This window comes from Marmota monax, unplaced genomic scaffold, assembly GCF_021218885.2.
Source record: "Marmota monax isolate L192 unplaced genomic scaffold, Marmota_monax_Labrador192_F-V1.1 WCK01_AAM20220418_F8-fsc00126, whole genome shotgun sequence".
Classification (NCBI taxonomy): Eukaryota; Metazoa; Chordata; class Mammalia; order Rodentia; family Sciuridae; genus Marmota; species Marmota monax.
In genome coordinates, this window is record NW_026695245.1 from 2,392,382 (window position 1) to 2,409,368 (window position 16,987).

General features: G+C 35.4%; 1 protein-coding gene across 3 annotated transcripts in view; it reads left to right on the forward strand.

Moving 5' to 3' along the window:
- The window catches only part of Znf521 (zinc finger protein 521), a 277,616-nt gene that overhangs the window by 25,448 nt on the left and 235,181 nt on the right, over window positions 1-16,987 (forward strand). For all 3 annotated transcript variants that reach the window (XM_046433475.2, XM_046433465.2, XM_058578274.1), the window contains one exon: window positions 3,823-4,002. Coding sequence is in view for 2 of the 3 variants with exons in the window: in XM_046433465.2 (XP_046289421.1) it covers window positions 3,823-4,002 (180 nt within the window). In the remaining variant the exon portion in view is untranslated. The remainder of the gene's footprint in view (window positions 1-3,822; window positions 4,003-16,987) is intronic.

The following is a 16,987-nucleotide window of genomic DNA, read 5'->3' on the forward strand; positions in this document are numbered from 1 at the left end:
TAATTGAAGTCCATGGGTTTATTGCCTCCAACACTTTTAAGCCAGTGCAATTTTTCATTTTCCCCCAAGTTGTAATTTTATTAAACCAAGTTAAAGCAATAACAATCCTTATGAAGAGGAGGATGAGAAGAAGGAAAGAACTACCTGCCAGAGAACATAATAAGAGGAAAATCATACCTCTTTTAATTTTCTCATTTGTAGGTAGTGTTAACAGAATTGGAAACAGAGTGTTGCCATTTATTTTAGTAATAATAATAATTGTGTCTGTATTCCAAAATTCAGCCTTTGATTCATATCAGAACACTGTAAATCCAGTGTTTCATGGCACTCTTTGGAAGGGGTGAGCTGGAAAGTTGGTTGAGCAGGTGAGATCATTTGTGATGGATGCAAAATGCCCGAGCTGCATCATTTAGGGCAGGGGAGAGCGTACTGCTTGCAGCCAAGACGCGCTTTGCAGCTGCCCTGTAGGGGGTATGGGGATATTTTAAAATATTGCCCTTTGAGTGGGTTTACAGCCAACAATGTAGTTGGAAGAACAATTGTCCTTCTTGCAGTGGTGCTGGGGGAAGGGCATTACTTACAAGCATGGACCTTGTATTTATAACCCTTTAGGTTGAAGTCAGAGGTTTGAATGGCTAGCAGAGTAATACAATTATTTTTTATGATTGGATCTCAAAGGACTTTATAAAAACTACATCACTAAGGCCATGTGCAATTACTGAAGTGTAGCCACCTGTGGGAAAGAAATGGTTGACAATGTAAGCTTTCTAGAATCTTCCTACATCAACTGGCATTAGGAACAGAAACCCCTAACATAAATAAACACATCTTTTGAATGGGCAAGAAAAAATTTCTCCTGAAAGTGAAGGCTGGAAAAAGTCTTCTTACAAGGAGAGAGATTGAGATTCTAGTACTCATTACACTAAGGCATCATAGGCTATAATCGAACCCACCTCCCAGAGGGTCCCGCTTAAGTGTTGACCTAAAAACAAATTCGCCAGTTGGCTGGAGCATGCATCCTAAAGTTGCAGCAGAAGTGAATAAGCTTGACTGACTTCAGTCCCCAAAGGGTTCTATCTGTAAATGTAGAAGTGGAAGCAAAAACATTTTTATTAGTGTTAAAATGACCCTCATTCTAATAACTAGCCATAGTGTCAGAACCATGGGCTGGGTCACTTTTCATTTTTTAAGAGCGAAAGCATCACACATTCATATTTGTTTGGTATTTTTGATATTAGATTGTGTAAAGTGCTCATATTCTTGAATAATAAGGAAGGTGAGTTTTTTTTTTATCATTTTTGTCTGCATACTACTTAAAGTATTCCGAGAATCCCCTTATTTAAAAACAAACAGGTCTGCAAACTTGATGTGTAGCATTTAAATAATCATATTAAAATTCAAACCTAACACTCATATTTCCCTGAGTGCTGTCAGTTTTTTGAGAAACTGGAAACTCATGCTAAACAACCAATAATATTCAGAGTGTGCCTGCTGCTTCCCAACAAGTATTCAGTGGCATGGGGGACACTTAGCTATAGTGGGGACAGTTATTTATTTTCTTGAATTGCTCTCTAGTTTGGCAGTATTTTACCACTTGGCTTTAGTTTTTGGAACATCTTTGGACCATTACCCATTGTTGTGTCTGTAGCTTTAGATGAAGGATTTAAAAGCATTCGGGAAACTAAAATGCAATGGGTCTTATAGTGTCAATTTTGGAAAATGTAGATGGTTTTTAATTTGGAGGTAACTAGTCTATTCCTGTTTGCAGAAAAAATACTAATAAAGGACTTTTTAAGGATCTCTCTCTCTCTCTCTCTCTCTCTCTCTTTTCCTTATTCTTCAAAAAACCATCACTAAATAATATTTACTAAGCACTCACCTGGAGACGGTTCTATGCTGGGCAAAGCACAAGACTAACGAAAAAGATCCCGTGATTACTCCCCCAGGACCAAGCAGTCTGAATCCCAGTATACTGAAATGGGCACTGTGTAGAGTGTTGAGATAATAATTTTCCAGATGGCAAATCAACCCAAATTACCAATTTACTTAAATACTATGTTTAAAAAAAACAACAGCAGCAAACAAAACTACTTGCTCTTTGAGATGAGAATTCTGCTTTTTTCCTGAACCTGAGAGATGGTTATATATGATGAAATGTGTTAATTTTGGCATATTAATCACTTGAAGGGTGGTGATAGAGTTAAGTCCATTGCAGATACAAAGAAAGACTTTGAAACAACTGCCAGACACACACAGAAAAAGGTGTATAAGGGACTTGTAGAAGTTGGGTTCCTGGAAGCATGTTCAGAGGTGTGTTACATTCAAACAGCAGAATGAAGAAGGGTGGTAGCATGTATGAACTCTTCTCTAAAATACTTGACTGTTTTTGGTTGTGTGGAATTTTGAACATGACATTTCAAATATTCAATGAAACATTTAAAATATTAAATATATTTTTATTTAAAGCATCAAATGTATTATAGTTATACTAAAATTAGTATTACTGTCCTATTGTGAAACAGGACTATAGATAATGCTTTGTATATTTTTTAGGTATCTTGATATAACTTTTTTGTAACTGTGGCGGCATTGATTAGTCAGGGTCTTGTAGAAAATAGAAGTCTCTAGTTAGAGTTGAAATATAACTTATTTCTGACTTTGGAGAACTTTTTACAATTAGAAATTAGTATCCCAGAAATTAAGTCACTGATTATATTATTCTAATTTCTCCTGGAGAGAGACATACTCTTTCTCCCTCCCTCTCCACCTCTACTCTTACCCACCTCCACTCTGTTCCCGCAGAGGATCATAGGCATCAGGGTTTGGGAGCGGGGATACTTCTCCAGAATGTGTCAAAGGGCAGCATAAATAATACAAAGTATTTATTGAGGGCTGGCCATGTTGCTCAGGGGTACAGTGCTTGCCTCTCACATGCAAGGTGCTGGGTTCAGTCCCCAGCGCTGCACAAGCAACAACAAAAGAAGTATTTATTGAGCCCTAAGTAAAAGCTTTAGATATGCTTTACCCTTTTATTTCCCCTGTTGTTTGTGTATCATTCTTAGAGTTAAAATGGAACTATATTTAGTTTTCACAACATTTAGCTTTTCAACATTGATAATGCCAATTCAAGTTGCTGATTTGATTATGATTCATAATTGCTCTTCCTATGTTTTCTTTTTTCCTCATAATTTTGAAAACAAAAGACATACTGATATATTTACACTTGAGTTTGTGTTTGAAAGAATGTTTTTCTGTGTGGTACAGCTTGTTTTGCTATTGCCTTCTAACAAATAATGGAGCAGCTGTGTGTTTTGACCAATTTATAAGTAAAGGTCAATTTTGTGCCTATGGTAATTAGCTTAGCTTAGTCTAGACTTTTATGTAATTCTGGTAATTTCCCATGAAGAGTATATTTAACAGAAAAGAAGTTCATTCTTAAGTACAGTGTTCCCCCCGCCCCTTTGCATTGGAGACTGTTTAATTTTAGAAGTGATTTATCTTTCTCTTTTAAGAAAAAGCTCCTAAAAGGCTGTGGAAAAAAATGACAAAGTTAATCTTATGGGTGGACAGGTTATTTGAAGGGAGAGGTAGGAAAAGGGGCTGCAGAGTGGGGAAAAAGGAAGAACTCCTTTAATCATCAAAAACTGACAAATTTTAGGGAAGGTTCACTTTTGATCCTTCTGTAATAAAATCTGCAATGAAACCCTCCTACTGCAGCTTCAAGGAAAATGGTGTTTCTGTTTTTGGCAGCAAGAAGATTAAATGTTACTTTAAAAGAACCTGTCTTTAAACCCCATACTTACAGTCTTGGTTTTCTTTCAGACCCCAACTGTAAACTTGAAGACAAGATTGAAGATGGAGAGGCAATAGATTGTAAGAAGAGGCCGGAAGATGGGGAGGAGTTGGAAGACGAAGCTGTGCACAGCTGCGACAGTTGCCTCCAGGTGTTTGAATCACTGAGCGATATCACAGAACACAAGATTAATCAATGTCAGCTGACAGGTAAACAATACTTAGCGCTTCTTGTCTTCTCAGACTGTTCTATTTTTGATTTTTTTCTGTTTATTCCTCTATGTGATTTTTCTCTTCCAATTATTTTACTCCTATACTTGAAATCTAGGTAAGTCTAAAGGTGCTTTTGCCAGAATTTCAAGATGGTTATTTGAGGCAACCCCAGTATTAAAGTCCTTTTTAGGTTTTGAATTACAACCACCTAGATTTTAATAGCTAGTGGATAGTGGATATGCTTTCTTTTTCTTTTACCTTCTTTTCTTTTCTTTCTTTTTTTTTTTAATGCAGTGATACCATGCAGGAAGAATGTAATATTAAATGACTGAAATAACGTTTTTAAAAAAGCTTTTTGAACATTTTTCTAAAGAAATTTAGCATGCCTTTGCTTATTTTGCTTCAATGTTGTCTCCTCGAGGAAATATCTCAGTCCCTCTCTGTCTGAATTTGTGTCTCCATAAAATCTGACACTTAGGCTTATTTTTTGGTGCTAGAAATTGAACTCATAGTTTCACACATGTGAGCACATTACGACTAGGCTATGTCCTCAGCCCTTGATACCACAGTCTTCACTGAATGGGTTCACTTTTCTAACTCCCTCATTGGACTGAGAACTCATGGCCAGCTGGAAATGTATTCATTGCTGCATTTTCTGAGTCTAGCATAGTGCTTGGCCTATAGCAGGTACTTACTAAGGTCTGCAGGCTTTCTGATATGCAGTTCATTGGAAGAGTCAGGTTTAGAATCGCATGAAGAACAGTATGTTCGATGTAATGACTAAATGAAACTGAAATTCAATTTGTTGAATATCAACCCTCTTTAAAAATCATTGCCTTGGATTCTGCATCCATCAATTTAATGAAGTATAGAACAAAAATACTTGAGAAAACAAAAAGCATCTGTCCTGATCAAGTTCAGACTTTTGTTATTCTTCCCTCCATAATACAGTATAACAACTCTTTATGAATCATATGCATTGTATTAGGTATTATAAGTAATAGAGATGATTTAAAGTATGCAGGAAGATGTGTGTAGATAATTCTATGCAAATTATTCTGTAAATTCTATGCCATTTCTTATAAGAGACTGAACGTCCATGAGCTTTAATATCCTCTGTGTTGGTGGGGGGGGGGGTCCTAGAACCAAATGGATACCAAGAGGATGACTGGATAGCCTACAAGTATGCTTCTGTCCTTGGGTGAGATTGTTAGATAGATATCTATTTTTTATACTTGTTTTTGTCTTCTTATTTGAAGTTGAGATCACTGTGTGTGTGTGTGTGTGTGTGTCTGTCTGTCTGTCTGTCTCTTATTTTCCTAGCACAGATCTTTCTTCAATTAACTGTGTATAGGAAGTGAATTTACTAGACAAATGGTTCTCCAACTTTTTTTCACAGATATATTTTTGTTAAGATTTTAATGGGTATTCCATTTTAACAAGGTTCCTGAACAGATTATTGTGGAAATATTGGAATTAAGTCCAGTTAAATAGGATCCTTTATTAACATGTATTGTGGCTATAATGTATATGTGTACCACTCCTCCGCTTGGCTCTTCAAGAAGGAATTATAGTGAGCAAGTTTATAATATCATGGAATATTCCTTTTGAAAAGTTCATTATAATTTTTTTGGAATAATACATATTGGCCATGTAAATATTTTTAGTAGAGCTTATGTATTTTTTTGTGGGGGTAACTTATTTTGATATAAATGCTAACTGTAAAGACTTATATAAATAATATTATTCACTTATATTATTTATCGGGTTCAGCAATTACTTACCTTTTGTCTCATTTTCCATTTATAGACTTCTCCCTCTCCCTCCTTTCTCTCCTCCCTTTCTTTTGTTATCAGTTGAAGAAAGGTTCAAGATATCTTCCCTACTTCCACAAGTTCATCCTTTGTATTTCCTATGAACAGATACATTAACCTATATCACTGCAGTATATTTACCAAAATCAAGGAAGTTTCATGTTTAACACTGATAGATACTATTGTTTAATCTACAAATTATATTTAAGTTTAAGTATTAAGTGAAATTAAATTATGTCTGAACGTGTCCTTGATGGTTTATTCCCACTTATGCAGGATTTGGAATTATGCATGACAATAAAATGTCATTTAATCTGGAATAGCCTCTTAGCCTTTCTTTGTCTTTCTTAATCAGGGCATTTTTGAAGAACACCTGCATTTACTTTCTAGAATACCTATCAGTTTGTTGCCTGATGTCTCTTCATTATTATATTCAGGTTATATACTTGTAACAGGGACACCAAAGTGATTCCGTCTCCTTAGTACAGCAGGAAGTACATGATGTTGGTTTTTTCCAAAGTTGGTAATGTTAACCCTGAATACTTGTTTAAGTGGTGTCTGCCAACCTTCTCCAATGTCAAGTTACCATTCCCTTTGTATACAGCGCAAAGATACTTTATGGGAACATACTTTGATGCTATATAAATATCCCAAACTTCATAAAGCTTTCACCCACATTTTTCGTATCCATTTGTAATTCCATGATTTCTGTTGTTAGTTGGCCTGCTGCAATTTTCTTTCTTATTCATTTGTTCTTAATTTATTCATATCACTGTGGAATCTTGCATTTTTATTGATTCAGTAGGTCATAATTCATTAGTATCAATATTTTGATTCTTGCTCTAGTCTTTGTCAGTGGGTGTACATTCAAACTGGATCCTATGTCTGTTTAAAGTTTCCCCCATTATTTAACAAATGCTTTAGGTCATCATGTGTTTTTTTTTTCTTTCTTGTCCTTGTTCTGTGATCAGCCCTTAAAAAAATGATTTGTTTTGTTTTCTTTGTTTGTTTATTTATGGAGCCCTGGTTCATTTAAGAAGACAAGGTAGTTATATGTAAAGATATGAGTACTTTATTAATGCACTCATTGCTACAAGTATACCATTGTCTATGGACCTCTTAGCTAGCAGAACTAGAAAATGTATGTGCATAATTAATATAAGACATATAATATACACATAATATAGTTGGCAATATTTACACATGTGTAAGTATATACACACGCGTATTTCTGCCCTGTGTTCATATTGATATCTCCAATCCAATCCAATATCTTGGATACATCATACCTAGTCTATTTCTCTTCTATATTGGAATCTGCCTTCTTTAATAGACAAAAACCTGATTGCCATCATCTTCCAAATGTTTAGTCATTTGCTAGAACCTAGAATACACAGTAAGTAGTTTCAAAATTGCTAACTCATACAACCAAAGAAAGCAAACCAGCTACTAGAGTTCAATATTGTTTATAATTTGAAATGCTATAAATTTTAATGCCACATTTAGTGAAATTAATAATAAGTATGTAACAATGAACTTTGGCAAAATGCATAAACCCATGTCACACATTTCTTTTTAGATATAATTTTTTTACATCCTAGAAGTTTCCACATATTCCTCACTGATCAATAATTCTGCATCAGAACTAACCAGTTTCTAAGTTCTTAAGCCATAGATTTGTTTTACCTGTTATACATGGGATCATAAACTGTGATTTCTTTCCCAGCTTCTTTGTTTTGGCATGTCAGTGAGATTTCTTCATGTTGTTGTGTATCTACATAGTATCTTTTTCTTTTTGTTTGGAGACCAATTCTTGCATAGTTGCCCAGGCCAGCCTCATACTCCAGATCCTCCCATCTCAGCCTCCCAAGTATCTGGGATTACGGGCATGTGTTACTCTGTTTGGCATAGTAGTATGTGGCTTTTTCTTGTTGAGTAGTATTCAGCATGAATGAATACTACTACTGCTCTTTTATGAATTTGCCAGTTTGTTTTCTGTTCTCTTGTTGATGGACATTTTGGTTATTTTTAGTTTTTGGCTATTATGAATCAAGTTTTTATATAGATATTTTTGTGGACATGTATTTTATTTCTCTTGGATTGAGAACATAGGTGTAGAATTGCTGAGTCTCTGAGAGAGTGAATGGGGGTAGGATACTTTTGTCTGTATGAAAAACTTCCAAACCCATTCCCAAAATGGTTGTAACCTTTTACACCCTCTCCAGCAGTATGTCAGAGTTCTAGTGCTTGTATGTCCTCGCTACATTGTCCATCTGTTAAATGTTGGCATCCTGTTGGGTATGTATTGATATTCTTTGTGGATATTTACATTTTCTGACTCACACACATTTAATTGACTTGATTTAACGCCTGCTTTCATCAAAATGTATTATTGAAAAAACTCTATTAACTGCAGATTAATAAGATATTCTTTGTCTCATGGTACAGTTTTCCTTAATTGGGCTGGCCGGGACTTTAAAGGAGCTTTACTAAGGTAGAATCAACACTCATGTTAGGGTCAAGTCATAGGAACTAGGGCCTGTGAACCCAAGTGACCTGCTCAGTGTACACTAAGCTAGCAAGAAATCTTATCCAAGGGAAGTATAGGTCTTTTCTTATGTTTAGGGTTACTTTATTTTTTATTTTTGTTAATTTATTAAATTTTGTGGTACTGGGACTAGAACCCAGGACCCCATACATGCTAGGTGAGCTATACCCTCAGCCTTAGGCTATGTTAAGATTCAAATAATTTAATAAAACCAAACTTCAAGTTCCATTTAGTGCTTACTTTTTGTGGAGTGCCCACCTCAGCATTCTCTCTTCAGCCCTAGGAAGTAGAACAGAAGCGAGAGGCGTTATTTCTGTCTCATACAACTTACATAACATCTGTGCAGTAAAAGTAGGATTTTCTGCACATAGTGGGGTGAAGGTAACATTTATGGGGTAATAATTGTTTTCTTAAAAAATACCCAATAAAATATTTGGTTTATTTTTATTTTTAAGCTTTCTAAAAGCAGGGCAGCTGTCCTGTGCTCACATAACCATCACATTTTAACCAAATGTAGGCAAACAAAGACAACACGTCAGGAAAGAGTGGATCTGAAGAGCCTGGAGCCTGTTTGCTGTTATTCAGGATGATTTTGGGGGTGAAGATAGATTCAGGAGGCAAAGCCAAAGTGGAAGGTGGGGAGAGAGCAAAAAGGCTGGGGGCAGGGAGAAAACTGGGAGTTGTTCACATTTGTTGAAGGTGTTAAAGTTGAAATTTAAATTGGCTGAGGAATTCTGATCTGGAAAAGACGAAGGACACTTGGACGTATTTTAATTTGAAAAACGTCAGGAGATGCACCTGTAATCCCAGCGGCTTGGAAGGCTGAGGCAGGAGGATCGAGAATGTGACACCAGCCTCAGCAAAAGCGAGGCGCTAAATAAGAACTTGTCTCTAAATAAAATACAAAATAGGGCTGGGGGATGTGGCTCAGCAATTGAGTGCCCCTGAGTTCAATCTCAGGTAAAAAAAAAAAAAAAGTCAGGAGTTGTCTGCCTTCTTTTTGGTTCATACCTTCTTAGTGGAAGCAGGTTGGACAGGACTGGCTCCCGGCATTTGCTGCCTCCTGTTTCAGTTTACTGTCTTGGTACTGGTTTTGTTTTCTCTTTTTCCTTTCAACTGACTAGATGCTATATTTATCAAAGGAGGGCCTTTTTGTATTTGTTTTCTCCCCCTCCCTTGATTTTATTCTTTCTATATTTTATTGTTCTTTCCATTCCTTCTACCTTTATCTGGCCCATTTGTATCTTTGTAAATTTGCCTCTGGTTCCTGTACACTCTCTAAGACTCTTAACTTCCTCATATTCCTCCTCAGTCTTTCTCCCTGTGTGTTTCATAGACTTTTTTTTTTTTTTTTTGTAGTGCTAGGGATGGGGCCCAGGGCCTCATGAATACTAAGCACATTCTCTACCACTGAGCTATATCCCCCGACGTGTCATAGACTCTTCCACAGTTTTTCATCACATTCTTTGATCCTTGTGGCTTCCCTTCTGTTAATCTTGTAATTTTTTACCTAGATGTTTGACTTTACTCAGTTTGAGAATAATTCGTATGAAGAAAGAGGGAATTCTGAGAACTGGATGGTTAATTATAGAGTAGAATTTGAAGAGAAAGAAGCCTTGCAACTGGTTGATTTGCAAATAACAGAAAACAGGTATTCCATTGTCTGATGCCTGTGGGGTTACTCAGTGTGGTTCTGCTCTGAGAAGGCCACAGAAACCCTGCCTGGGTTCTTCCTCTTGGTAACTTCAGAGCTAATCATTTGGTGACTTTTCTCCCCAGGGATGGTGCACATTCCTTCTAGAGTCTGACTCAAGGAAAACAGATTTATTTCACACCAGAAAACTTGAAATCCTGGGACAATCTTGCCAAATGACCAAGCTAGGCCTTGGAAGATGAAGGTCAAATGTAGAATAAGATAGTCAATTCTAGTCTCAGTCTTGAAAGTCAATTTGAAGATTAGGACTATTCCAGATCATGAGTCAATATAAGTATAGACAGGATCCAGCAAGGGTTGTAAGAATAGAGAGTGAGGATGTCACTCACATAGTTCATGGAGTCTATCTCTGAGGGGTATTCTGGAATGTGAATACTGTTCTGGACAAGCATCCTTGATATCAGAAAGGACAAAATAACCCCTAAAGCTAGCAGGGGACAAGGTAACTTGCAGATGAGTTCTGTCATCTTTGTCTCATGGTACAGTTTTCCTCTAGTCCACAATCCAGCACGTGTAAATAGATTGCATCTTGTCCTTGCTTGAAGGAATGAGGGGAAAGGTGAAGGAAAAAATTAAATCCCACTCTTCAGTTGTAGCTGTGGATGGAAACCACCTGCCTGGCCCCGGCCTTACTGTCTTTTTCCTGGAGGCTGGGAAAGGAGGGGAATCAACACTCTAATGCTGTTGGGACTCTCCGATGCAGAAGACAGATTATCAAAATATATATTTAAAGAAGGAAAAGCACAGAGAACCTCTCATTTTACTAATCCACAAACCCTATCATTTCTTGCCAATTCCCTCAGGGGGTGGGGAGGGCTAGAAGCCAGAGGGGTCTCATCACACTTCTCAACAAAGATTTAATAGCAGGGTGCTATGGGGAAGGCTGAGATTACTGAGACTTTATTATGCTTACAAAACTGAGTAAGAACCCAGATTGTAAATCATCAAAACTAAGCTACACTTAACAGGATAAATGTGTAAAGTGCGTTTAGTAATGCAGGATGCTTGTTCTGAGTCATTTTTCTCTCTCTCCTGCTAATTTGAAAACTTGAGTTGTCTGTTAAGTGTTCTTTCACATCATTAATGTGAATTGCTTGGGTGTAAATGCAGAAAACACTAAATGGTGTTGTATTAGTTTTAACCCACTGCCCACCGTACTATTGATGTTGGGTAGGTGGAAGTGGTAGTAAATCTGCCCTTGTTTGGGGGAATGTATTTGCAGATCAGATTTATAAAGCCCTAAACAAATTCATGTCTTTTCTTTTTCTTTTTTTTACAAAATTTACAAATATTTCCGTGATAATTTGTGTTTTTGAGGAAAATGAACAGATTTGATGAGTGAATGCTGTACATCAATATAGAGTAGTATGTTCACTAAATTCATTTTGAAAGTTAGGATACTGCCTGGAAGCTTCACATTTTTTTTTTATGAATTGAAATCTTAAGATGTTTGCAATATTATGATCATTATTATTTTTTAGCCAAATAATTTTTTTAAAAAGTGAAAGCAAGTATATATTTGTTGTATGGTTGTGGTAAATTAAAGGCCAGTTGGTTCCACTGGACAGTAGTACTCTGATAGCTAGTTCTGTTGGCAGTGGGAATATGAGAAATAAATGTGTTACAGAATGAAGTGTTTTTTTTTTTTTTTTTGTACTAGGGATTATAATAAATCCAGGGGTGCTTAACCACTGAGCCACATCCCCAGCTCTCTTTTTATTTTAAGACAGGGTCTCTCTCCCTGAGTTGTTAGGGCCTCACTAAATTGCTGAGGCTGGCCTTGAACTTGTGATTCTTCTGCCTCAGCCTCCTGAGCTGCTGGGATTATAGGTGTGCACCAATGCACTGGCTTGAAGTAACATTTTTGTAGAAGCATATTGAAACTGCTTTTAGAGCTTATTTTTGCTGTTTTTCTTATCATTATTAGTTGAAATAAATTACATGAAATAAATGTGATATTTTGATATTTTTAGTTTATATTAGGCTTAAGGCATTATAAGTTGTATTTGGAGATTTATATATTAACTTCTATATTAATTCATTATTCATATTTTATTAATAATTTACATATTAATTATTTCCATATTAATTAAGTACTATCAATGTCACTTCACCATTTCTCTTCAATTTGATGAATTCTTTGGGTTCTTCCTAAAATATTTCTAAGTGTTAGCTTACTTCATTTTCCATCTCTCTCTAAGCCTCCCAAATACAGTTTCATGGCCTTTATAGATCCCATTTCCTAGCCCATTTGCCTCATGAATCTTAGTTTTTAAATTGATGGCTTCTAAATACTTTTGATAAAAAATTTGGCATGCACTTTCATAATATGTATTTATTAATTCATTATATAGATATAGGTATTGTATGGCATTAAAAAGGAAAGAAAAATTAGGTAAAGATGAGCTGTACACAGGTTTTAAATAATTTTGTTATTTTGATCTTTCATTTATTTTTAAAATTCATTTTAATGACTGTTAGAATTGAAAAAGATATCTCCCAAAACCAGCAAAGAGAGAACTTGTGATGTATTTCTCCACAAGGTGTATCTATGTCAGTAGTGGATTTAAGCCCATATTTAAATAACTTTCCTGATAATCTCAATTTTGTTTGCAAACTTTAGGTCAGCTCTGATTAAATTAATCCGTTTTGTTCCCTCTTTCAAACTATGGTTAACAAAGAGCTTTTACTAGAAGTAAAAGAACTAGATGTGTCATTTTCTTGTTGATTACTTGTGCTTGACTGCCAATGTCCTGCAATTTTCTTGCAGAAAACTTTTAAAATCATTGTCGAAATTTGAGGATTTTGTGTGAATGAGATTACTTAAAATTACATGGGATTATCCCTGAATAATTTTGTGGGGCATGGTTCACAGCACTATTAGGAGATATGATATAAGTGATTCAGAAAGTGAGGACACTAGCTACCTGGAGCAGTATTTATCTGCCCTCAGGAGGAAGGTCTGATTTGTATTGGGATGCCTATGTATGACCCCTTTCTGATTAGTTGCTAAATATTCAGAATATCCTATCTACCCTATGATAATGTACCCTATTTTTCAGAGATCACTGCTTTTGTCTATCAGTTAATTCACCAAATCTCTGCTGCTCTAAGTTTTAGAGAAAGGGCTGGGTGTGTCAGTATCTTCATCTCCCAGGGTTATGACTAAGTTTTTCTATGCATTTACCGAGGAAGAGTAATCTCCCATAATTGGTTTTAACCTCTGAGTTGTCAACTGAATGATCTCCCTTTTCCAGCTTGGAGAAAGGGGTCAGTTCAAGCATTGCCTGCTATAAAAGCTTTATTATTTCCACAGTGATTTTGCTGTAACAGAATTTCTTAATGTTGGTACCTGGCCTGCTATTTTTCTTTTTGTATACTTGTGAAATGCTCTACTAAAATGTGGATGTAGAATAATCATTTTTAGGTTCATTATTTTCTCAAAGCTCTTTGAATGCTTTTGGGTAAAGTAATTGGGATTTATAAAAGTGCTGTACTGGAGAGTTCTGTTTTTTCATTACGAATGATGAGCTATTACACTTATTAGTTTATCATAACTAAATGATTTAAATATTAAAAGGGTATCTTAAAGAAATATTTATCTATATTTTTGATGTCCATCTTTTAATTAGGTACTTTTTCTCTCAGTCTGCTTTAATAACTTATAAATCACAAGATAGCTACTGAGTATAAATGGAAAGTTCCTGAAGGATAAAATCTCCTGAAATAGAAAATGAATGGGTGCATTCACTCCATTTTTTTTTTATAAGAAAAACCTAAGTGGAGAATATCCTTTATAGGTTTTAACTATATTCACATGTGATGTATTCTTTGATTACTTTGAGTTTTATAAAATTAGTATTAAAAAGGAATAGAATTTAATAAGAAAACTAACATTATTATCTGTGCCACAGAAAATTTACCTTTGGTTATCTGTAAAATCACAACAATTTTAGAGAAATTATTTTGCCTTAGTTGTATAGTCAATCACGAATATAAAAGTATCTAATTGTGTGGTTTCAGGATTCAGTTGCCAAAAATTGCAAATAAAATGTCAAGAACACAAACCATGGGAGAATATATTCAAGAATTTCAACCATGTCCTTGATGGTCATTTATGGTAATTAAAGCTGTCAGTTTGTCCCTGTGGAGAGTGTAAAAATTATAAATGAAGAGCTGTATTTGGGATGTGGAAACAGTGGGGTCTCTTTTGTGGGGAAGATGAATTAAAGAGACCCACTATTTCTTAGGCCTTCTGAGACCATTCAGCCTACCTTGTAAGCAGGGCAATGTTTAGCTATTTGGACACAGTTGTGTGCACATAAGCGCTCTTCCACACTTAGCCTGTTCTCAAATGTGAAATTCAACATGATAAAACTACAGTGTTGAATTTTTTAAATTTTTACCTGACTGCACTCTTTTATATATATATATATATATATATATATATATATATATATATATATATTACTCTTAAGATGCTGAACTGATAGCTACTTCCTTTTTAAGGTAGTGGGGTTGCTAAAGAAGCTGTTGAAAGTAGACTATTTCCTCACCCTTCTCTTTGTGCTAAGCCTATGGCTGGGGATCTTGTCTTTAGGGAATGGCAGCAATGTCACAAAGATCTATGACCTCTTAATAGGTCTTGGGAGGGGAAGGCCAGAATCATTCTACACTGTGCCTCAGGGCTTAGTTCCTTTAAACTTCAAGGAATTGGACTGGAACTCTTCACTCCTCCTTTCTTTCGGCTTTACCTTCAGGGGAAATTGATCGATTAGAGGTGATTATTCCACAAACTCTGAAACCTTTCCCCCTCTTTGTTCCAACTGGAGCTTCTCATAGTTTAAAGGAATTGAGTCTCCTGGGTGAATTGTTGGATGAATTTAAGTAGATTATTGGGTAGAACTCTTTGAACACACATTAAAAGTGCTAAAAAATATATCTGGAACAGAAGGGAATATTTGAAAGCAAAAGGGTAAAGAAACATTTGTTTCAATATAATTATGATGTAATTATGTGGGATATTTTTGGGTAAATGATTAGCTGTTAGAATATAGAATCACAGTAGTACTTCAAACCAAGAAAATAACAGGGTCAGTGCAACAAATGGGCAAATGTGCAAAATCAGGATGGTGAGTAAGACTAAAGACAACCATAAATGACTGGGTTCCTACATGTCCTCCATTAAGCACAGCAGGGCTCTATTGATGGCTTTCCTATTTTTTTCTAACTTCTTTGTTTAACAACAACAAAATGACATATACCTATTTTTTTTGCATGTAGGATATACTTACCTTTTAGACACTGTGGATCATATTTGAATTATATTTATTGCCACATCTATTTTTCCTTAAAAAAAAAAAATCTGATCCTTGGGACTCTACCTCCCCACAGAGCAGTATTAGCTCCCCCTGGTGACTAAATAAAAATGTCCATGAGGATAATTGGGGTGGTGAGCTTTATGAACTTCCATCCTTAAATGCATAATTAATAGTCGGATGCATGCAATAGGCAATTCCAAGTAAAAATTCCGATTGATTTTGATAAACGTTCATTTTCATTTCAGTTTATGTAATAAAGGTTGGTCCATCTTATGGGGCTTCTTAGAGTTGCCTGTTTCAGAGACCTCAGAGCTCTTGGATTTTTGATGCAGGAGACATTGGAACAGAGGGTAGATATTCAGGTCTTTTGAGAACTAGAAGCTGATTAGAAAAGCAGAAAATAAATGTTGAGCAGCTACCAATTTGCCCATCTTTATAATTCTTGCAGAATAGGCTTGGTATAGAAAAGTTAATCATTGTTCAAATGTTGTACAAATAATAAATACACTTTTAGAAATTGGGCTATTACACCTTCAAACACTAAAGGTTTTGTTCTGGTTGTATCAATAAAACAATTTTATGTTTAATTTATTAATTATTTAAAGCATATATGTTTATTACTCATATTGCTTTTAAACTATACTTTTTATAGTCTAACTTATAAAATATTCCCCATTATAATTAAATTATCTGGTTGACAGAGTCTTGAGAATGCTTTGGTAATTTTTTAAAAAAAGAAATCTGTCAAATCTATCATGCTTATTATTTTTAAGTATGTACTTTTTACCAGTGTTGTATCTTGCTTATCCTAAGGCTGTGTAAGCTGGTTTGATATTTTATATTAAATAGTTTATATTATCCTGCTTTAAAATTTTATCTGAGGGGAAATATAATTTAATACTCCCCTTTCCTCACCACCATGTTTTTGCTTTTCTTTCTTTTCTAGGGCTTTATTTTCAGAGTACAAGCCCTAGCTTACTGATTTGTTCTTTCCTTTTGTTATTTTTTTTTCCACCGAAGTACCTCTGTATTGTGAGAAAGAATACAATCATCTCATTTCTTACCATCACCCTCTTTGACCTAGGGAAACCTAAGTGGGGCTTCTTCTGGAGTTATTGATCCTGTTTTGCTAGTTGGCCTGAAATGATGGTTATCAAGCAACACAGAAAAACACATTCCCCACCCCACTTTATTTACACCTCCTTCCTTTATTATTCCTCAAGCAAACTGCCTGCCCTTTGCAGTTCATTTGACCCAGAGCCAAGAAAAAGAGCAAAAAACTGTGCTCTGCCTTAATTTTTATCAGTTGTTACTCACATAAGGTGGACTTATAGGCAATAATACTAGTTTTCCTCTTGCAAATACCAGTTTAGAACTATAAATTGCTTATTAATATGAATGTTGTTACATAATCAGATGCTGCAGCTTGACTTGGTATGGAGTGACATGTATGACACACCATCTCTTGCTACACTAAGAGGAACCCCCACAATTAGTGAAATGAATAGCACCTCCCAGCAGTGTGATTTCCCATATACCACTGTGCATGTATCAGAAATGCAGTTCAACAAATATTTGTCAGAAT